Raw genomic sequence first — 23,391 nt, forward strand, 5'->3', positions numbered from 1 at the left:
CCACATGCAGCCTGTGGGCTGGGGGTTGGATACCTCTGCTAGAAACCAGAGGGTCCATGGAGAGAAGATGGCGGCGAGATAGGTGGGAGCGGAGTTAACTTCCCTCTGCACCTGGGTGAAACACCTACCCATTCTACTGAGGAACAAAGCAAACAGCCAAAAGCACCCCAGCGTTTATGAAGATAGGAGACCAAAACGTACAGAGGACACTGAGAAAAAAGAAGGTAAGCGGATTGCTTCAGGAAATAAAAGGTCCCTGGGACCAATGCGGGGACCAGGGCAGCTACAGTCCCAGGCCCGCCCCTGCCAGGCCTGCCATAGGACACCTGGGAGAGAGCTGGGTTAACGGACCCCTCCCCTGCCAAACAAGGCTTGAGCAACACTGTGAGAGTCCTGGTTGCCTGAAGTCACAGGGAGGGAATAAGGACAAAGTAGTAAACACAAGGAGACCACCGGTGCTGGCTGAGGAGAGTTTAAAGTCGGGCCTTGTGTGATCCTGACCCAGACAGCCCCCGGCCTGGCTGGAGAGGTGGGCTGTGTGAGAGGACAGGCCCTTCCTTGTACAGAGGGAGCCACAGGATTGACCAGGAGGATTTTTCCAAAAAAGAAAAAGACCCGCCAGGGCACTTTGGGGAATTCCCCTGCAGCAACAGCTCCAGTCTCCTCTCCACATGGCCACCAATCAGGGGACTATGCTCACCTCATCTCAGAGGTAGCTGAGACTACAGGCACCAACCAGGGGAGGGTGCCCAGTGACTGGGAGTGTGCCAGGTGACCAGGGAGTGTGCCCACCCACCAGGGAGGGTCTGCACTGAGACTATAGGCACCGGGGAGAGTGTAAATCAAGGAAGGCTCTGCTCGCACACCCATAGCCGGGAGAAGACCTACGATAAACAAAGAGTGGGTAGAAGCTGGGAACACCAGGATACCTCCTGGAAGAGGAAACCCACCAACAAAGGAAACACCAACAGATAAGAAGAGAAGAAGGTGAAGGAGGGAAGGGAAGCCACACTAAGTCAACCCAGGACCTATCTGAAAATACAAATAGTGAAGAAATTACTAAGAACAAACAACTGAACAAGAGCAAGAGAAAAGCCTAAAAACCTTGTACACACAGAAGAACCAGCTCCAACACAACCTACCCACACCTGCCAAACAGAAAACAAGAGGTGGGGGAAAGACTTACCATCATATAACCAGCTGGTGGGAAAGACCCACCAAAGAAAGACCCAACAAGAACCAGAAACTAAACACATACACAGAGCCAACATAAACAACAGCCCAAGATCAGTAAGATCGGGAGATCAAGGTGACTGTACCACTAAATCTCACAGGTATACTATCACAGAAGTTTACACCCAAAACCCAGGGGGTCAGAACGGAGCAACTTAAGAGGAAGAAGCTAAGAGGAAGAGTCTCACAAACAGTGGGAAGACAAAGAAACAATCCCCAAATGAAAGGAAAGGTGGAAGTCTCAGAAACAATGCAAAATGAAAAAGAGGCATGTCAACTATCAGCTAATGAGTTCAAGGAATTGGTTATAAAGAAGCTTCATAAGCTCATACAGAATTACCAAAAACTAAACAGAAACTATGATGAACTCACTACAAATTATATCAACATGAAAAAGGAAATAGAAAGTATCAACAAGGGCCAAGAGGAAATGAAGAATACAAATTTGGAACTGAAGAACAAAGTACAAGGAATCAAAAGCAGGCTCGATGAAGCAGAGGATCAGATCAGCAAACTGGAGGACAAGGTAGAAAACAACACCCAGAATGAGAAATAAAAGGAAAAGAGGCTCAGAAAGAATGAAGAGGCAATAAGGGAAATGCAGGACAACATGAAGTGCAATAATATCCGTATAATAGGGATACCTGAAGGAGAAGAGGAAGAACAAGGTATAAAAAACCTGTTTGAAAAAGTAATGAGGGAAAAGTACCCTAATTTGATGAATAAAAAAGTCACACAAATCCAGGAGTCACAGAGAGGCCCAATCAAGAGGAACCCAAAGAGGCCCACTGCAAGATACATCATATTTAAAATGGGAAATTCCAAGACAAAGAAAAAATCTTAAAGGCAGCAAGGGAGAAAAAGGATGTAACACGCAAAGGAGCCCCAAGAAGGTTAGCAACTGACTTCTCAATGGAAACGCTCCAAGCCAGAAGAGAATGGCAAAAAATATTCCAAGTAATGAGAACCAGAGGCCTGCAGCCAAGACTGCTTTACCCAGCATGGATCTCAATCAAGACAGAACGCCAAATAAGGAGTTTCCCAGAGAGAAGAAGTCTAAAAAAATATACCTCCACCAAACCAGCTCTGCAAAATATGCTAAAGGGGCTGATGTAAGGAAAGGAAGGAAAAGAGAGAGAGAGAGAAGAACACAGGTACAAAGAATCAGCAATGAATAAGTACCTGTCAGTAATAACCTTCAATGTAAATGGATTAAATGCTCTAATCAAAAGACGTAGAATAGCTGAATGGATAAGAAAGCATGACCCACACATATGCTACCTACAAGAGACCCACCTCAGGACAGAAGACATACAAACACTGAAAGTGAAGGGCTGGAAACAAATTTTCCAAGCAAATGGACAAGAAATAAAGGAGGGGTAGCAATACTCATATCAGACAAAATACACTTCCAAAGAAGGGCCATAAAGAGAGACCCAGAAGGTCACTTCATAATACTCAAAGGAAAAATCCACTAAGATGATATAAACATTGTAAATACATATGCTCCCAACATAGGAGCACCCAAATGCATAAAGAAAATCGTGGAGGACTTCAAGAAAGATATTGACAGCAACACAATTATAGTAGGGGACTTTAACACCCCACTGTCAAAGATGGACAGATCTTCTAAACAAAATATCAACAAACATATTGTGGCATTGAACAAGGCCCTAGATGAAATGGATTTAACTGGTATATATACAGCCATGCATCCAAAAGAAGCAAAAAATACACTTCTTTTCAAATGCACATGGAACATTTTCAAAGATAGACCACATGATAGGGCACAAAGCAAGCCTCAACAAATTCAAGAAAATTGAAATCATATAAAGCATTTTCTATGATCATAAGGGACTGAAACTAGAAACAAATCTCAAGAAAAAAAAAAAAAAAACACTCAAAAACATGGAGATTGAATAGCATGCTACTAAACAATGAATGGGTGAAAAATGAGATCAGAGAAGAAATCAAAAACTTTCTGGAAAAAAATGAAAATGAACTCACAACAATCCAAAACCTATGGACACAGCAAACGCAGTCCTGAGAGGGAAGTTTATAGTGATACATGTCAGGAAGCTTTAACTCAGCCCCCTGGTCCACCACTGATGAAGAATAAGACTACCAAGACATGATCTGCTTGGGGAGGAAAAGTGGCCAATCTCTCAAAGGAGAAGGGCCTTGATCATTTCCCTCCATAGGCTTTTATTAGGTTCCTTTGCATAGGAATGCAGATAAAGCTCATCAATCATTGTCAGCCAGTAAGGATTAAACAATACAGGATTTACAGAGAACTTGGAGGGCTTAGTCTGAGCTACAGCCAATCAGCTAGAGGGCCATAAAACTTTAGGCGCCAGACTCATCTCAAGTCTGGACCCTTATCTTTTAAGCTGAGGGTACAGATTAAGTAGGTTTCACAGGATTTTATGCATTCTTTCTTAGGCCTGATTCCCCAGGGAATCCGCCCCTCCCAACACAGGACTGCACTGCACTCTATTATCACTTCAGGCTCAAGTCAGGCAAGGGAAGTAAAGCAGCCAAGAGATTAGGAGACTTCTTGCAGACAGAATGAGGACTCAGGCTATTTCAAAGCCGAGGGGAGAGGGTTCATCACCCCCTTTTGCCACAGCCCCCCCTAGTCCTTCCCTACGAGCTTATCCCTGGTGACCAGAGCCTGTCTTAGGTTGATCCTCCCTTGAGGATTCTTACCCGTCATTGGCTAACTGGCCAAGCTCAGGGGCAAGCAGGGTGAAGTGGGCAGAGGTGGCACTTCTGCCAGGGAGATAAGCTTTGTCTCTTTCATGTCTTATGATCCCAACTCTAACTCAGCCTTAACCACAGGGGGTTACAGCCTCCAAAACCAGGCAGGGCGGTTCCCAACAGATACAGGCCTACCTAAAAAGAATAGAAAAAACTAAAATAAACAACCTAACCCTAAATCTAAAAGAATTCAAGGAACAACAAAAGACAGACCAGAGTAAGTAGAAGGAAGGAAATAACCAAGATCAGACCAGAATTAAATGACATAGAGACTAAAAGCACAATTATAAGGATCAATGAATCCAGGAGCTGGTTCTTTGAAAAGATAAACAAAATCAACAAGCATTTAAGTTGGCTCACTGAGAAAAAAAGAGAGAGGATCCAAATAAACACATAGAAATGAAAGGGGAGAGATTACAACTGATATCACAGAAATACAAAGGATTGTAAGAAATGACTACGAAGAACTGTATTCCAAGAAATTTGAAAACCTAGGTGAAATGGACACATTTCTACAAAATATATAATCTTCCAAAACTGATTGAAGAAGAAACAGAAAACCTTAGCAGACCAATAACAGCAGAGAAAATAGAAGCAGTCATCAAAAAACGCCCAACACACAAAAGCCCTGGACCAGATGGTTTCACAGGAGAATTCTACAAAGAATTTAAGGATGAGCTAACCCCTATCCTTCACAGACTATTCAAAAAATCCAAAATGATGGCAGACTCCCAAACTTTATTTATGAAGTCAGCATCATCCTAATCCCAAAACCAGATAAAGACACAATGAAGAAAGGAAACTTCAGGCCAATATCGCTGATGAACATAGACGCTAAAATTCTCAACAAAATATTGGCAAACCGCATCCAGCAATACATTAAAAAGATTATACGCAGAGAACCAAGATGGCAGCATAGGTAGACACACTGCACCTCCTCGCACAACCAGAGTTGACAGAAAATCGAATGGCAGGGGGATCCGACACCAAGGAAATACAAAATAAACATTCATCCAGACCAGCAGGAGGGGCAGAGACAGGCACCAGGGTTGAGAGGACTCACTTGCCGTGGCTGGACTGAGACTGGCGGAGTGTGGGACAAACTGGGTAGGCAGTACAAGCACTAGCAGACTTTGCAACCCTACATTTGCGCTGATAAACCGAGAGGGCTGGACTCAGAGTGGCGGAGAGCTGGGCAGGCAGAGCACTGGGTAGCACCCGGGGCCCCATATTCGCACACAGATAAACCAGGAGAATGGTGGGGAGTGAAGCAGACTGCACAACCCACGGCTCCAGCTCCAGGAAATAAAGCCTCAAACCTCTGATTGAAAGTGCCCGTGGGGGTTGGGGCAGCAGCAGGAGAGACTCGAGCCTCACGGGAGAGGTCGTTGGAGAGACCCACAGGGGCCTAGAGTGTGCACAAGCCCACCCACTGGGGAACCAGCACCAGAGGGGCCCGGTTTGATTGTGGGTATCAGAGAGAAAGACTGAAATCCCGAGGAGAGTGAGGCAGGAGCCATTGCTCCCTCTCAGCCCCTCCCCCACTTACAGCATGAAAGCACAGTGACCAGCATTACCCCGCACTGTGGACACCTAAGGCTCTGTCCCTTAAAATAAAAGAAGCGCCAAGACAAAAAAAAAAAAAAAAAAAAAAAAAAAAAAAAAAAAAAAAGTCCCAAATGACAGAACACTTCAAAGCTCCAGAAAAAATACAACTAAGCGACGAAGAGATAGCCAACCTATCAGATGCACAGTTCAAAGCACTGGTTATCAAGATGCTCACAGAATTGGTTGAATCTGTTCGAAAAGTAGATGAAAAAATGAGGCTATGCTAAGAGAAACAAATGAAAATGTACAGGGAACCAATAGTGATGCGAAGGAAACTGGGACTCAAATCAATGGTGTGGACCAGAAGGAAGAAAGAAACATCCAACCAGAAAAGAATGAAGAAACAAGAATTCACAAAAATGAGGAGAGGCTTAGGAACCTCCAGGACATCTTGAAACGTTCCAACATCCGAATTATAGGGGTGCCAGAAGGAGAAGAGGAAGACCAAAAAATTGAAAACTTATTTGAACAAATAATGAAGGAGAACTTCCCTAATATGGCAAAGGAAATAGACTTCTGTGAAGTCCAGGAAGCTCAGAGAGTCCCAAAGAAGCTGGACCCAAGGAGAAACACACCAAGGTACATCATCATTACATTACCCAAGATTAAACGCAAGGACCTACATCCAAGATTACTGTATCCAGCAAAGCTATAATTTAGAATGGAAGGGAAGATAAAGTTCTTCTCAGATAAGTTCAAGTTAAAGAAGTTCATCATCACCAAGCCCTTATTATATGAAATTTTAAAGGGAGTTACCTAAGAAAAAGAAGATAAAAAATAGGAACAGTAAAAATGACAGCAAACTCACAGTTATTAACGACCACACCTAAAACAAAAACAAGAGCAAACTAGGCAAACAACTAGAACAGGAACAGAACCACAGAGATGGAGATCACATGGAGGGGTGTCAATAGGGGAGTGGGGGGGAAGGGGGGGAAAGGTACAGAGAATAAGTAGCATAGATGATAGGTGAAAAATAGACAGGGGGAGGGTAAAAATATTGTAGGAAATGTAGAAGCCAAAGAACTTATAAATATGACCCATGGACATGAACTATAGGGGAGAATGTGGGAGGGAGAGGGTGGGCAGGATGGAGTGGAGTGGGGGGGGGAAATTGGACAACTGTAATAGCATAATCAATAAATACATTAAAAAATTTTAAAAAAAAGATTATACGCCATGACCAAGTGGGATTCATCCGAGGGATGCAAGGATGGTACAATATTCGCAAATCAATAAACATAATACATCACATCAACAACAGCAAAGACAAAAATCACATGATCATATCACTAGATGCAGAAAAAGCATTTGATAAGATACAACACCCATTTCTGAAGAAAACACTCAGCAAAGTGGGAATAGAGGGAGCATTCCTCAACATCATAAAGGCCATATATGAGAGACCTACAGCCAACTTGATACTCAATGGACAAAAACTTAGAGCTTTCCCACTAAGATCAGGAACAAGACAAGAATGCCCTCTCTCACCACTCCTATTCAACAAAGTATTGGAAGTCCTAGCCACAGCAATTATACAAGAAAGAGAAATAAAAGGCATCCAAATTGGAAAGGAGGAAATGAAACTGTCACTGTTTGCAGATGACATGATAGTATACATGGAAAATCCTATAGACTCCACCAAAATACTACTTGACCTAATAAATGAATTTAGCAAAACAGCTGGACACAAAGTCAATACTCAGCAATGAAAGGCAATCATATATACCAAGAATTACACAGCAGAAATAGAAATCAGGAAAAAATCCCATTTGATATAGCAACAAGAAAAATAAAGTACCTAGGAATAAACCTAACCGAGGAGGTCAAAGACCTGTACTCAGAAAACTACACAACATTGAAGAAAGAAATTAAGGAAGACACAAACAAATGGAAGCATGTACCATGCACATGGATTGGAAGAATTAACATCATCAAAATAACCATACTACCCAAAACGATTTATAGATTCAATGCAATCCCTATAAAAGTACCCATGGCATATTTCACATATATAGAGCAAACATTTCAGAAATTCATATGGAACCCTAAAAAACCCCGAATAGCTGCAGCAAATTTGAGAAAGAAGAACAAAGCAGGAGGGATCACAATACCTGATATCAAACTGTATTACAAGGCCACTGTCATCAAAACAACCTGGTACTGGCATAAAAACAGGCACATAGACCAATGGAACAGAACAGAGAGCCCAGAAATAAACCCAATCTTTATGGTCAATTAATATTTGACAAAGGAGGCAGGAGCATAAAATGGAGCAAAACTAGCCTCTTCAACAAATGGTGTTGGGAGATCTGGACACCTACGTGCAAAAAAAAGAAACTTGATCACCAACTTACACCATACAAAAAAATAAACTCAAGATGGGTAAAAGACTTAAATATAAGTTGTAACACCATAAAAGCCCTAGAGGAAAATATTGGCAGGATGATCTCAGACATTCCACGCATCAATAGCCTCACAGACGTGTCCCCTAAAGCAAGGGACATAAAGGAAAGAATAAACAAATGGGACATCATCAAAATAAAAAGCTTCTGCATGGCTAAAGAAAGCAGCATTAAAATACAAAGAGAACCAACAGTATGGGAAAACATATTTGCTAATGATACCTCAGACAAGCACTTGATCTCCAAAATATATAAAGAACTCACACGACTCCACTCTGGGAAGACAAACAACCCAATTAAAAAATGGGTAAAGGACTTGAACAGACACTTCTCCAAAGAAGACATACAGAGGGCCCAGAGACATATGAAAAGTTGTTCAGCATCACTAGCCATCCGAGAGATGCAAATTAAAACCACAATGAGGTACCATCTCACACCATTCAGAGTGGCCAACATAAACAAATCCACCAACAAATGTTGGAGAGGATGCAGAGAAAAGGGAACTGTGTTGCAATGTTGGTGGGAATGCATACTGGTGAGGCCACTGTGGAAAACAGTATGGAATTTCCTCAGAAAACTAAAAATGGAACTTCCCTTTGACCCAGCATTTCTGCTCCTGGGATTATACCCTAAGAACCCTGAAACAGCAATCCAAATGAACTTGTGCACCCCAATGTTCATAGCAGCACAATTTACAGTAGCCAAGTATTGGAAGCAATCTAAGTTCCCATCAGCAAATGAGTGGACTGAAAAGCCATGGTACATTTACACATTGGAATTCTATGCAACAGAGAGAAAGAAGGAGCTTAAACCCTTTGTAACAGCATGGATGGAACGGGGGAGCATTATGCTAAGTGAAATAAGCCATTCGGTGAATGAGAAATACCCTAGGATCTCACCTTTAACTGGAACATAATCAACAGAAGAAAAAGCAAACAAAATATAACCAGCCACATTGAAATTAAGAACAATGTAACAATAGCCAGAGGTGAGTGAGGAGGGGATGTGGGGAGAGGGGTCTACAGGAGCTACTATAAAGGACACAAAGACAAAATCACGGGTGGTGTAGAGGTGGGGGAGGGAGGTGTGATTGGCTGGGGTCTGGTGGAGTGATGAGAAGAAAATGCAGACAATTTTAAGTGCATAAAAATAAAAAAAATAAATTAAAAAAATGCATGGATTCTGGGGGATAATCGTAAATAAATAAATAAATAAATAAATAAATAAATAAATCATATTGAAAAGAAGAAAAAAAAAAAAGAAACCAGATGGTCCTGTGGTACTCTACCATTTTGAGTCTGATAAAATCTCAAGATTCAGATACTAAACTGAGAGGAGACCACATTGACTAATTCTGGGCCATACCTTTTCTCTTGACAATATTTTTGTCAATTCTTTTTCTTAATTCACATTTTTATTAGGTCATGTGTGTTTCTTTATATATGAATTTTTTGTGCCCTGCGAGTCTCCATAAGCTGATGTCTGTGGCTGGCATCCTCATTTCTTGTTAATCAACAGGAGGACTCCCTTACTTATTTTCCTTTTAAAAATTCTTTGCAATCTATATTTTAATTTCAAACTTTACTGGGAATTTCAATAGCTGTTTGAGTGCCTACTATGTAAGAGCCAGTGTTTTAACTGTTTTATATATGTTTGATTCACACAATATCAAATTATTATTATTATTATTATCACCATTTAAGAGATACAGAAACCAAGGCCCAGAGTGACTTCACTGAGATCACATGAGTATATTGAAGTACATGAATTCAGCCCATACCCATCTGATTTAAATGGCAATGCTTTCCCACTACAGCACAATCATTTCTGTACTTATCAAATATGTCAGTACCCTTTAATCTGAGGGAGAATCTCATATATTCCAAAGGAAGACAAAGTCTGTAAAGTGTTTGCTCTTGAGAAAGGAAGTTCTAACAAAAGAGAAAGAAAAACAACATAATGTGTAGAAAGTCAAATGTGGAGCTGTGGACTCTCTGCTATCAATAGGTACCAAATTACATGAAATGATATAATTTGTATCATTTTCTTAAGGTTAAAATACTACCACCACCCACCTTCCAGATATTCTACCCATTAATGCTTTGAAAGGTTTAAATCATACCTGTCACAAACTTAATTAAATTAACTCTAATTCTCAATGTGACCCTACACGCATAAATAAATATTCAAAGTCCCCTTGATGCTTATGTTGCCTGTCAACTGAACATATTTCTCAGCTGCATTTCAGTGATCAGGGCAGTGTTGGGTCCCACCACAGGTTTTTTTTTTCCTTTTTTTTTTTTTAAGAATTTTAAATTCATTGCCAAAATTTAAAAATTGAGAAGTTTTACATTAATATTCCAGCTTAGCCCATTTGTCATATTACATGTGAATAACATAACTACCTCTTTACTAATGGGTATCACTGCCTTCTTTAGGCAGACCACCCACTTTCTTTCTTCCACTCGTCCTGTCTTCTTTCTTTCTCTCTGTTTTTTCCCTTGACAGTGAACCTGTGTGTCAGGTTCCATTTATCATCTAACATAAAGCCAGCTTCACTCATTTTTATTCCTTTCCTGGTCTCTGTTGTCATTTGACTTTGTATCTGTTTCTATTCCATTACATAACTTTGGAGAGTGATTATTTATTTATTATTTATTTATTTATTTATTTTAGTTTTCAGATGAAAAGTAATTTTTGTAACATGTATTGCATCATCAAATTTAATATGAATTTTCTTTCTCTTTTATTTGGAAATGATTTTTTTCCTTAGAGCGCTATTTGGATATCCTAATACTTTGACACAAGGACATTAAGTTGATGCTGACAAGATGACAGTGTGTAAGGGAAGCAATATACCATTTCATCTTGAAAATAAAAATGGAGAGAAAAGAATCCTATGGAGATACAGAGCTACATTGAGAGAGGATGTAGTTTTGGTTTACACCACTTTGACTAGGAATTTGCTTTGTAATCTCTTCCTGACAAGATATTGGAATGTGAAGACAGAATTTATTCTAAGTAACATGTAGAGCTGTACTTTCAAATACAAACAGAAGTCTTTGTTCAGATAAGAATTAAAGTTGAGTATTACTACTCCATTTTTCAGCATTTCCCATATATCAGACACCATACTAAGTGACTATATAATCTCATTTAATCCTCTCTGTAACTCTATGATATAAAATTTATCTCCATTTTAAAACTGAGGATACTGGGGAGTCTCAGTAATAAAGTGGTTTGCTCAAGCTAACACAGGTAGAAACTGGGGACCTGATTTTCTAGAACAAATCTGTCTGTTTCCAAAAGTATATCCTTAAAGCACTTTATTGCACAATTGGGACTTGCCATGTTTCCCCAATTAATAATCTGGAATATTATTTTTGTCATCTCTAAACTCAGAGGGGTAAATGATAATGAAGTTTAATGTTGATTGTGAATGTTTTGTTGACTTCTTTATGAATACAGCAAAATCACCATTATGAATCTGCTTCTTTATGTTCTTGTTATAAACTTGCTGCATCATATACTTTGCCCTGGATATTGGATAATGTCACTCTTGTCTTTCAATTCCCATGTACCAGCAAGATGATCCACCTTTCATTTAACTGAGGCTGTGTTAGTGGGAAGCTCAGACCAGTTGCCTGTGGTTCTCAGACTGCCTCATATGATTCATTTTCACTTAGATTAACATATATTTATGACATACTTGTCAAATTTAGATATGGGATAGATACCAAGTATGTGGCTACACTCCTGCCCCTCTGTCATGTCACCTTAGGTAAGTTTCCTAATATCTCTGAGCCACAATTTCTAATTGGTAAATGGGAATAATGGCACCACTGCATAGAGGTGTTGTGTGGGAAAAATAAACATACCCCTTAGTATATTTCTGGTTCAAAATATTTATTAATTCAATTACCTACATTTATTTTTTACTGTCAGTTAAATAGTATGTTCTTATCAGTAGTCCAAAAACACAATGTACAAAAAGAAAAATATCAATAGCTTAATCCTATTATTAAAAAATTGTCAAAGTTTGACTAGTCTGTTTTCTGCTTGCATAATTAACAAAGGCAAGGCCAAAGTCCTTAACTACCAAGATCTTTAAAACACAGAACAAAATGAAGAGCAACAAAGCAGTAACTACAAAGACTTGTTTTTTACCTAGAGATAAAAGCTGATAAGAAGCATCATAAGCTCATTAAAACAGTTGGCAGGTGGCTAAAATGAGTGTTTAGAGCGATTTCACAAATAAGCTGTAATAGGGATTTGTCATGCCTATTTCAGAGGAGTTCCTGAGATAGCAAGTCTCTATGAAGAGCTATTAAGAGAGAGGCAGTGTTTCCTTCATGTCAGCACTGCACTGGGCTGGTGTGTGGTCTTAGTTACAACAAGCAAAAGGAAGATCTGAAAACTACCTGTGTTTCTTGAAAGTCTTAAGAAAGATGCAAAATCAGCTTGTTTTTGGAAGCTGGCCATTGGCATTCCAGCTTTTCACACACATTTAGGAGATGAAAGGCTGTTACCCTCCATCCTGCCCCTCCCTGTTGCAACTACCCAAATCACTTCTCTAAAGAGGAGTCTTGGTAAAGAGTCCCTGTGTTATCTACCTTTTCTCCTTTTTGTCTTAAATTTATGTTTTTCAGGACAAATGATACTGGCTTTCTTTCCTTCAAAGACCACTTGCCTGTAACTCAGATAGTTATCACTGATACCAACAGATCAAACTCAGAAGCTGCTTGGAGAATTGGTCCCCTTCGTTGCTATGGTGACCGTGAGTACTAATGGAAAGCAGCTTTCTTTCTGCATTACATAAGCACAGGATGTTGTTATTCCCTTACCCATTTCCAAGCAGTTTCCCCCAGGTTTAAGAATTACCATTCACATTCTCAGCTTTCTATACCCCATTGCCAAACAGTAAACCATGCTTAAGGGTTTTCTTATTTGCAGGGCACTTCTGGAATGCAGTCTCATTTTATACAGAAGCCTCCTACTTACACTTTCCTACCTTCCATGCGGAATTCAGTGCTGATATTTCCTTCTTTTTTAAAACCACGGCTTTATCTGGAGTTTTTCTAGAAAACCTTGGCATTACAGACTTCATCCGACTTGAAATAAGCTGTAAGTTCCCTCATTTATGAATTAATATAATTGGTCAACAGAAGAAATTCCAGTCTTTGTCACTGAGTGCCCATTTGTACTGCAAAATTAATGTCACTGGACATCTGTAAAATTAGGAATGACAATTTCTAGTTCCTTACAGTATTTTTTGTATTATCATTACCTATTAGTATTTAATTAGTCATTCTCTCATCAAAATAGCGTATTCCCCAAATTTGCATAGATAACTATGGCAGTGGCCTTTATGTGATGATCCATGGGTGTTTCTTACCTATGACTTCAAGCTTCCATACCACAGAACGTGTTCATTACAATTTCTGTGGAAAGCTAAAGGGTTATTATTATGCTTTCTATCTATATTTGGCATCTACTTTTTTGTTGTACTTTTGCTCTGAAAGTAATATCCTCACTTATTTCCTACTTCTAGGAATGAGTCTCTACCCAATGAGAATCCCCAGTGTTTCTCTCCCATTACACTGTGAACTTTGGTGTATCTAGTGCATTTGATGCCACAATGGATCACCTTTTAACATTCCATCTCCTATATATACATTAAATGAAAAATAGCAAATACAGATGGTAAGATACCCTATCATTAAACTTCAATATATAACCATGTCAATAAAAATATTCCAATACAAGAAGAAGACAATATAATAGTTGAATACCTTTCAATTACATTAATTACTTTTTATAAAAAGGGAAAATTGTACCTACATACTGTCTTGTCCAGTAACAATAATATCAATAACATTTCTGTTCCTTAGGCTTTACTTCTACAAATTTGTAAATGATGTCATCAAAATTGATCTTTGCATGCTCATGTTTAATAGACTATAATCAGGTTTATCCCTTATTTTCTCTCATATTTATCAATGGATATTTTTATAAATTTTAAATTAATTTTTACATTGAAAAATAGATATGTAAATTGCAGGAAATGTTTTCAACATAATGATACATTTGGTACAGATTTATACAAATCCCATTTTACAATAAATTAAAAATATTTCAATCCTTTCTATGTGTATTTTTCAGAATCACTTCTAACAACTCTCAAATATCTCTGTAATGAAAAATCATCCTAAAATATTTTCCCAGAAAATTCATCATTGATTACTTTTCTATTTGGTAAATCTTAAAGGATTTCTGAGTATTTCAAATTGCTTGAGCTCTCTTTGCATGCAATTTTGTCCACAACTCCTATGGTACTATATATTCATGTGTTTCAACAAATTTGCATTAAACAATGATAGCTCAGTAATTATCAAGTTGAAAAATGAGAACTTCAGTTCTTACTCTTAAAAAGAAATGGATACAGGATGGTGCAAAAGTAGGTTTACAGTTGTGAGTAAGTGAAATGCAGAATTTATTCTTTTTAAAATACTTATTAATTATTGTATTATTTTCCATACGAACAACTGTAAACTTACTTTTGCCCTACCCTATATATTTGAGTTTACACATTTCAGAGCCAGCAACATATCTGGAGTTCTTTCTATGAATTTCCCTCTAGAATAGAATACATTCTAAATGAGAAGTAATAAAAAGTCCTATTTGAGACTTACATGTATACTATTAAAATTATACTAATATCAGCATTTGTTACACTTAGACTAAAAATATTGATAGAGGACTGTTATCACTTATATTTAGATATACTGATGCATAGTAATAACAAGAAACAGATCTACTTTCAGTTACTTGTGCTAGTTTTTCTCCTTGCCACACTGGCGGTACCATCTTACTTCATATACACAGGGTGGATTGCTCCCGTCCTCTTCCCTTGTTATATATACCCAAAACCATGAAGACTCATGCTTGTCATTAGGAGTATCATTCATCTGTGTTAAAATTGATGTTTTCTATAGTTTGGTTGAGGCAATTGACCATATTACAGTAATGCAACCTCATCATATACCCTTGAAAGCATAACTAATGTCTTACCAACAGAAAATCAGACATTTAAAAGCTCCAGAAAAAGAGCAAAAAGCATTAACCAGAGGAGATAGCTGCAGTGTGTATATGCTTCTTCCACAAATTATCAAGCACTAAGTGTTCCTTTTGCAATTACACACAATACATAAAGCAAAGAAATCTCATTAATTGGTGGTTTTGACCTCCTTTTCCTCCAGCAATCGAGAATATTAAGAGGAGGAAACTTGTGGCTTTAGTGTGAAATAAGATCTCTTGTACCTAACTTGGCCTAGAACTGACGATGTGGAGTTGAGTGCCAATTATTTCATAATATAAATGTAATAACCCCAATGTAAATTTAATAAAAATTAGGCTTCAATGCCATTTGATTCATTTAAGCAACAACTAATGTTATGGCTTATCATCACCTGGCAATAAGTGATAATTTATTGTTAATTACATTTCAATGTCCAATTTGTACTTTTTGGTACTGTATTTTGGACTGTACAAAAATGATTTAAATGCAAGTAGTATTACATTTAATGAAAATTCAAAATCCATCAGGATTAATTTATAAACAACCTGACAATTAGGTACTATTTTTTATTCTCATTTTACATATGAGAAAACTGAGATGGAACAAGGTGCAACAGTTACCTTAGGTCATGATGACTGCAGAGTCCACACTCTCAAATTCCACTTTAAAGGCCTCTACCTCATTGCTTTTCCTCTAAGTCAGTTCTCAGTTACTTGAAATTCTGCAGATTGGGGTTTCTTATGCCAAGACTGGCTTTCAGTTAGGATTTAAAGATGAAGAGGGAGTGGTCCAGGGTGGTGTTTGACCTCTGATAATTCAGGTATTGCAGCTGATGACTTTATCAAATAAATACCCATGTTCTGTTTTAGGGGTAAAGGAGAAGGGACAAATTCAAGGTGCTAGAAAGAAGGGAAGGTCTGACATATGAAGGTTCTATTTATTGAAATGGACTGTCTACTCCCTAATTTCAATTTATAATTTAATTCTCCACTTCCTTTAGATTTAGAAAAATTTTATGTAATAATAGCAAATATAAGAGGATATACTCAATTGAGAAAAAATAATTCTAAGTTTGAAGTAAGATTACACTTAGTATCTGAAAAAATTACTCACAATTCTAAGAATTTTTTTTACCTATAAAATGGAAATAAAAATAAACCCTCTCTAATAGGGTCATTTTGAAGATGAAAATGATAGAATCTATAGTCAGTGCTTAGTACAGTGCCTGGCAGAGTTCACTGTACCTACTGTGCTGTGTCTACTTCTCTCTCTTTTTCTCTCTCTCCATGGCTCCATGACTTCTGTTGCCACCACTATCACCACTACTATCATCATTGTCATATCATTATACGTATTACTAACCCTCACTGACTGTCCCTGGCTTGTATGATATGTAGATTGACACAGAAGGGCAGAGTCAGGGAAGGAGCCCAGAGTGGGGAGGGAGGCACATGTGTTCTATACCAGACATCACAACTTGCAGCTATGTTTCCTTGCACAGGCACTTAAACTTTCTGAGTCTCTCTTTTTTAATCTTAGTTCAAATGCTTATATCACATGTATCAATAAAATAACATGGAGAAGTGCACTGGATATTCCAGGCTGTGAGTCTTTTTCCTAAAGGAGTGGAGCTACCTAGCTAACTCAGTATCTGTACATATCTAGGAGGACAGAAAACCCAGAACTCTGGCACATATACATGTGTATCAGGTTAACATTGGTGTTGCGGGTCCCTCTGCTATTACCTGAATTCTCAAACTCAGAACCAAGTGGGCCAAAATAAAATCTTGAGGCTTAGTATTGGGTAGATATTAATACCAATGTTAATTTTAATACTGCAGGGGTTTCTACTGAAGTTCTCTTTACCTAGCTATTAACTTATGCTTGTTTATATTATTTAGTCACAATATGCTTGGGCCCTAAATGCATTGATGACTCCTTTCATCTTTTTACCTATTTCCATTTTTGGTTTCAGCTCCTTCTGAGATCACTTTCGCCATTGATGTTGGGAATGGTCCCATAGAGCTCGTAGTCCAGTCTCCTTCTCTTCTGAATGACAACCAGTGGCATTATGTTCGGGCTGAGAGGAACCTCAAGGTAACCACACTCCAGGTGGACAGCCTCCCCAGGATGAGCAGGGAGACTTCGGAGGAGGGCCATTTCCGACTGCAGCTGAACAGCCAGCTGTTTGTAGGTAGGGGAAATCTTAAGGCACCCTTTATGCTAAAATCCTTGCAAAACCATTCTGTGACCAGGCCTAAGGGAAATTGCTTTTATTTTAAACCAAAAACATGAATAAATATGACATAAAACATTTATAATTGTAAATTTTATTTTATAAATTCTTTCTTGCTTGCTTCATTAGCCGCAGCAATAAAAGATTATGCCAGTAAAAGATTATGTAGCAAATTTTGAGGTGATCTCAGACTTTTTTGTATCTTTTATCCTTGTACATATCCAGGGACTCCTATTATTTTTTATTTTTATAATCATAATATGCTCTTAGTAAAATAATATATAAACTATTTATACCCTAGTGGTGCCGACTTAAATTCAGTGGGTTACATTTTCCCCTTTTGGCTGATACCTAACTTTTAGGAATTATCATAACAGTGTAATAAAATATGCTGCACTGTCTAAAATGGATTTTAGTCATCAGTAATATGATAATTGCTTCTCGGCCTTTTGGCTAAGATCAAGTGTAGTAATATGATGAGGGAAGGAACTATTGATTTTTAAACTAGGAGCTTCTTTGATACTCCCTAAAATCATATTACTTGGGTGGCTGCCTTACCCCTGCACATAAAGCAGTTCTTACCCCCAAGCAAATGATTATCCACTGCTCATTGCCTCCATGAGACTCAGGTCAGGCTTTAGACAAGTTGTTCATCTGAACTGGCTGCCACTGCTGATCATAGGGGACTGGAAAGGTACAGGCATCATTCACTGAGTCATTCATTTATTTATTTCATAGTCACTGAGACCCTAACATACATCAGGCTCCTTGTTGAATGGTAGAGACTGACAAATGTACACTGCTTTCAAAGGACTCACATTTGTGTGTATGTGCATGAGAGAGAGAGAGAGAGAGAGAGAGAGAGAGAGAGAGAGAGAGAGAATTTAGCTACATTAGTCCAAGTCAGAAAGGTCAGTCTTATAGCTGTAATTTAGAAAGGATTTTTTTATAAATATGTTGAGCAGGGCAGGTAAAGCTTTAAAATGCAAAATATAGCCATAAATGTTAGGGATATTGTAATATTATCAAAGCAAAGAAGCTGCTCTTACACAAAACTAGAAGTTCAGATGTTTAAAACAATGATACAAATGGGTTCCAAAAGCCGCCAATCTCCACAGATTTAATTTTCGTCTATTTTTAAAAATTTAACCAACTCTCAGACTACATAGCCTTCCTGTAACAACATTCCATCAGCAATCAACTGGTGTTTTTACTTGCTTCTTTTAAAATTTCAGTTTGTAAAATTTTTAGCCCTGAAGAAAATTGTCACTAAAAGCATGTAAGCTAAAAGAAAAGTAAGATAATATGTTATATTCTCTTTTCTCAACATGAACCATTCTTTCTTCATCTGTCATATTTTTCATACCTAGCAGAAACTAGGATAAAAGTGATTAAAACAATGTTATGATTACAAGACATTTACTTAATTAATAACCTATTTAACTGATATGATTTACTATTAAAATAATTTTAAAATGTATATTGATGTTTTAATTCTCTTTAAATGTCACACTTTATTTCTCTGAAGAAGTTTGTTAATCATCAAGATTTTTTTGGTGAAATAAATTCAAGTAGTTTTTATAAATTATATTCATGCCAAAGTTTAATTTATCTTCAGACAGTCTTTATGAATATTTCAAGCTGAAATTTGTATATAAAAATGGAATAATGTTTGATACTTTCATGAAAATTTCATATAGCTATGCATTATCTTATGTCCTAAATATGTGATAATTTTCTGCAAGTCAACAGGACAAAATAGGCAGCTGTGTTTCATGGAAGGTATTTTTCTCCAGACATTTCAATTAAACTGATCATGATGATACTGAGTTGTAGGAGCATATGAATGGGTCTAGAGGTGATACCTTGCTCAAGGCGGAGCCAAGGTCAGCTGTGGCAAGAGCATCTGCTTCTATGTTTCTCTCCAATAAATTCCATCTCACATGTTACTTAGCTTTATTGAATTTGTCTTGATATACGTGAAGAAGAAAAATGTTGTTGAAGGTTATTTTAGTATGTGGATTTGAATTTTGTTGTTTAGTGTTCAGTGATACATCCATTTAGAAATATCAGGTGGCTCAAAATGCTGAGGTTGTGATATTTCTAGTTTTATAATTTAGTGGTTCAAAAAAGAGCAAAAACCAAAACAACAATAACAACAACATCCTCTACTTAGCTACAGCAACCAAAATGAAGAATTGCATTCCCTATCATTTAGAAATTTAGAGACATTGAATATTTTTATTTGCTGGGCAGGAAAAGATATTAGTATATTGTTCTTTACTGTGATAAATTGAATGTGGCAGTACTTAAATATTAATTTTGTTGTGCCTGACCAGATACCTTTAGCCACTGAACTATCTTTCAGTCATTTAACATGGTAATCACTGTTATTGCTACTGTGGTCCTGAGTGCTTCGTGAGTACGAGAAATGGGTTGAATTTCATAGAATAAGGTGGACCTCTTCATATTGCCCCTGATATTGGAATGTGAAGTTGAAGTGCTGGTAATGTTAGTCAATTCATGCTGGATTCCCAGAAATAATATTTTAACTTCAGGCTTTTATAACCACAAGAGTTACAGTTACATTTACAGCCATGCTTTTTCACTGATCACATTTTCTTTAACAGAGTAGAAGAAACTTTATAACATATGACTTCTGAAATGTATGCTGATTGCTTGTGATTGCCCCACCTTTGATACTTACTCTTGGAGGTCTCATCCATCTACTTTGCTATTCCCTGCTAATGTGCCAGTCACTATGAGAATGAGGCAAGAGGATTCCAAGAACTTACACCCATGGCAAACTGTGAAATGAGGAGATCTGGGTATGAATTCCAAGCAAATTGCCAGCAGGCCATGAGGCCTTGGTAGAAAAACAAATAGCCTAAGCATACTCATTTTTTCATCTGCAGAATGAAAATGAAGGGACTGGTAACTAATTTTTCACAGTTTCAGGATTTGCTATCTCCATGTACATCATTAGGAATGACATCTTTAGCCTCATGCCTATGTGTGTGTAGCAGCAAGGAAAAGTCTCATTTTCTCCAAGTAAGACAACATCAATTTTTTCTGGATATGCTACAATTAGAACGTGGATATTTGTAAATATGTTGGCCTGCAAATCTCATTTTTGTGTGGCATTACTTCCATCTTACTTGTGTTTCATGGAACTTAGATTCCCTCCCCCCCTTTTAGTTTAGTTTCTTTGTGTCAAAATAAACTAAAGTCATTCCCAACTTATAACTCCTTGGGGAAAATACTACACTGTCTTGGTAAATCATAAAGTTGCAGAGATCCAAAGTGTTGCTCTTGTTTCCATACTGGCAGGAAATTGGGAATATAGGGAATATCTCTATATTCAGGTAAATCATGTCAACTGTGGTGAGGGCACAAAAGAGAACAGAGGCCCTTATTCTTGTGCTCAAGGAGGTCACAAGAAAGTGAGCTGTGTCTCTGGTAGCACTGAGCATTTTTCTAGAGGACACATGGAGGTTTTCTAAGACAGGCTGAAAATGATGACAGTCACATTTTAAAGAATTGATTCATGTTCAGTCCAAGGAAACAGCATTACAATGGACATGCTTAATACCAAGAGCCAACTGAAGAGTTTCATTTAGCAGAGGTTCTAGTGAGGACAGCTAACTAATGGTGTAAGTTGTCAGCAAGAGTGATATGAAAGTCAAGAGGATAAATACACATGTATACATCACTTAGGAAGAGAAACCATGTAAAACACCAGGGGAAGGAAGTTGAATAATCACTCTGTAGTACTGACCCAAATTGTCTAATCAAATAGTTCATTTTAGGATTTTAGGGCTGTGAAGATATACAGGCTTTGAAGATTAAGAGATCTTAGTATGACTCCTGGTTCTGTTATATAAAGTCTGGTGTGGCTCAGTCCATTGGGCACTGTCCCACAAACTGAACAGTTGCTGGTTCGATTCCCAGTCAGGGTACATGCTTGGGTTGTAGGCCAGGACCCCAGATAGGGGCATGAGAGAGGCACACAGTGATGTTTCTTTTTCACATTGATGTTTCTCTCCCCTTCTTTCCCCCTCCCTTCTCCTCTCTCTAAAAACACATTAATAAAATCTTTAAAAATATGTTTGATCCTTGACTCTGGTCAAAACAATGTCTGTGATGCTAATTTTTTTCAACTATGTAGTGTGAATAATATGGATAATGCATTTTTCATCATAGAGCATTCTATGAGTTAATTATAAACTTTCTAGCATATAGAAAATGTTTGTTTTTGTTAGAATTAGAGACATTTTTCTGATTCTCAAACTACTTGTAGGTTAAATATGAGACACAGTTAAATGACTTTCAGCAGCTTTAAGGATAATGCTACATTTCTTTATTGTTGTTGTTGTTGTTTCAACCTTGTGTAAACTCTAGACAAGCTGTAGACAAATCCACAAAGGACAGGAAGGCAATGTGGATGTTGTTGCTGTTTTTGTTGTTTTGTTGTTGTTTCAACCTTCTGTAAAGTCTAGAAAAGTTGCAGACAAATCCACAAGGGCCAGGAAGGCAATGTGGATGATTGATGTGATCCTGGTAAAAATGCGGCCATTGGACAGTACATGCATGTCATCTCTTAGTGCAGCTCAGTTTTGTCATGCAGGAAGCAAGTTCCTTGTTAAGAGATCTTCTGATTTTTTATTGGAATACTTACTAGAATTTTTAAAAATGGGTTCTGTTTTAAAAATAGGCAAAGAGTTAAAATAAATACTGGGTTGGCAAGAAATATGTAAACTAAAGAATGTGTGCATATGAGTGTAAGTGTGTGTGTTTGTGATGGTAGGGATGAAGGAGGGGAGCTGTGGAGTGCATGGGGGAAGGTACCATATGACATAAACACAAGGTACATGATGAGTTCCAAAGTCAAGACACACCATAGGCCCAGGGGAACCATTAATAGTTCAGGTGCCTGACACCCTGAAGTCAGAGCAAGAAGATGAAGAAATAAGTGGAGACAAGACCTTTCATGGCATATCAGCTGTGCTAAGGATTTGAGCTTATTTTTCCAAATATGACTATTCTTTGAAGGGTATAAAACAGGTCTGGCTGAATTGAATTTTTACATAGGATTGACCTCTCTGATTACAACGTGGTGACTGGATGCAAAGAGTCAGAGCTGAGAATAGAGACATCAATTGGTTATTGCTGGAATTCAAGTGGTGTGTGGTTCTCCGTGTGGAAGGAAGCAGATGGGTCCTAGATATCTGGAAAAGCAGATCCACAGGGCTGGTTGTGGGGGAAGGGCTGTGAGAGAAGAGGAGAAGGGAAAACTGTGGCTGCATTTTTGCCCAGTATTCACGTTTCACAGAGATTCACACCTGAAACACATATTGTACACAGAGCAGATAATGTCAGAAACAGAGGGCGCTGACAACTTAACAGGGTATGAGTATGTGAGTAGGGAACATCATTTTAGAATTATTCTACACTGAGTCTACATACAGGGGTGAGCAAAAGTAAGTTTACAGCTGTGAATACACAAAACACAAAGTTTATTCTTGTATTGCTAATTAATTATTGCATTACTTTCCATGCAAACAACTGTAAACCTACTTTTGCCCACATTCTCCATAAAGAACAAAGGAGCCTAAACTATAATTTTTATTTTTTTTCTTTTCCCTCGTAAAGAATAAAAAGCAGTCAAGTAAAACCTGACATTTAGTTAATTTGCCATTGAGTTCATAAACCATTGTGTCATTGTGTTTTGTCAGCACCTGCGATAGCACTGATTCCCCTTGGTTTGGGTCATTTTCACTGTACTATGTCTCAAACTTCAAGGGGCACTTTTCTGTCACAGAAACCACCCCGGTCACTTTTTCCATTTAGAAATTTGTTGACGGAGTCACATGCAAAAATAGGGTGCAATAGATACTTCATTCTCCACCTCTGCTAGAATAAAAGTGCCACTAAGAAGACATACGGAGAGTTATTTAAATCCACCACAGGAAGTAACAACAAAATAAAAGAAAAATAAAATAAAATATTTGACTACATAAATCCTCTTCTCTTTATTCTACAAAATCTCTAGGAAAGAAATAATGAACCTT

At 37.9% G+C, this 23,391-nt stretch overlaps 1 protein-coding gene and 1 pseudogene across 3 annotated transcripts in view; both read left to right on the plus strand.

Moving 5' to 3' along the window:
- CNTNAP5 (contactin associated protein family member 5) overlaps positions 1-23,391 on the plus strand; it is a 981,662-nt gene that overhangs the window by 804,541 nt on the left and 153,730 nt on the right. For all 3 annotated transcript variants that reach the window (XM_045203156.2, XM_053918555.1, XM_053918556.1), the window contains 3 exons: positions 12,656-12,783; positions 12,960-13,130; positions 17,060-17,278. In XM_045203156.2, the coding sequence (XP_045059091.2) occupies positions 12,656-12,783; positions 12,960-13,130; positions 17,060-17,278 (518 nt within the window). The remainder of the gene's footprint in view (positions 1-12,655; positions 12,784-12,959; positions 13,131-17,059; positions 17,279-23,391) is intronic.
- LOC112313186 (U2 spliceosomal RNA) lies at positions 17,754-17,836 on the plus strand (annotated as a pseudogene).

Source organism: Desmodus rotundus, chromosome 2 (assembly GCF_022682495.2).
Source record: "Desmodus rotundus isolate HL8 chromosome 2, HLdesRot8A.1, whole genome shotgun sequence".
Classification (NCBI taxonomy): domain Eukaryota; kingdom Metazoa; phylum Chordata; class Mammalia; order Chiroptera; family Phyllostomidae; genus Desmodus; species Desmodus rotundus.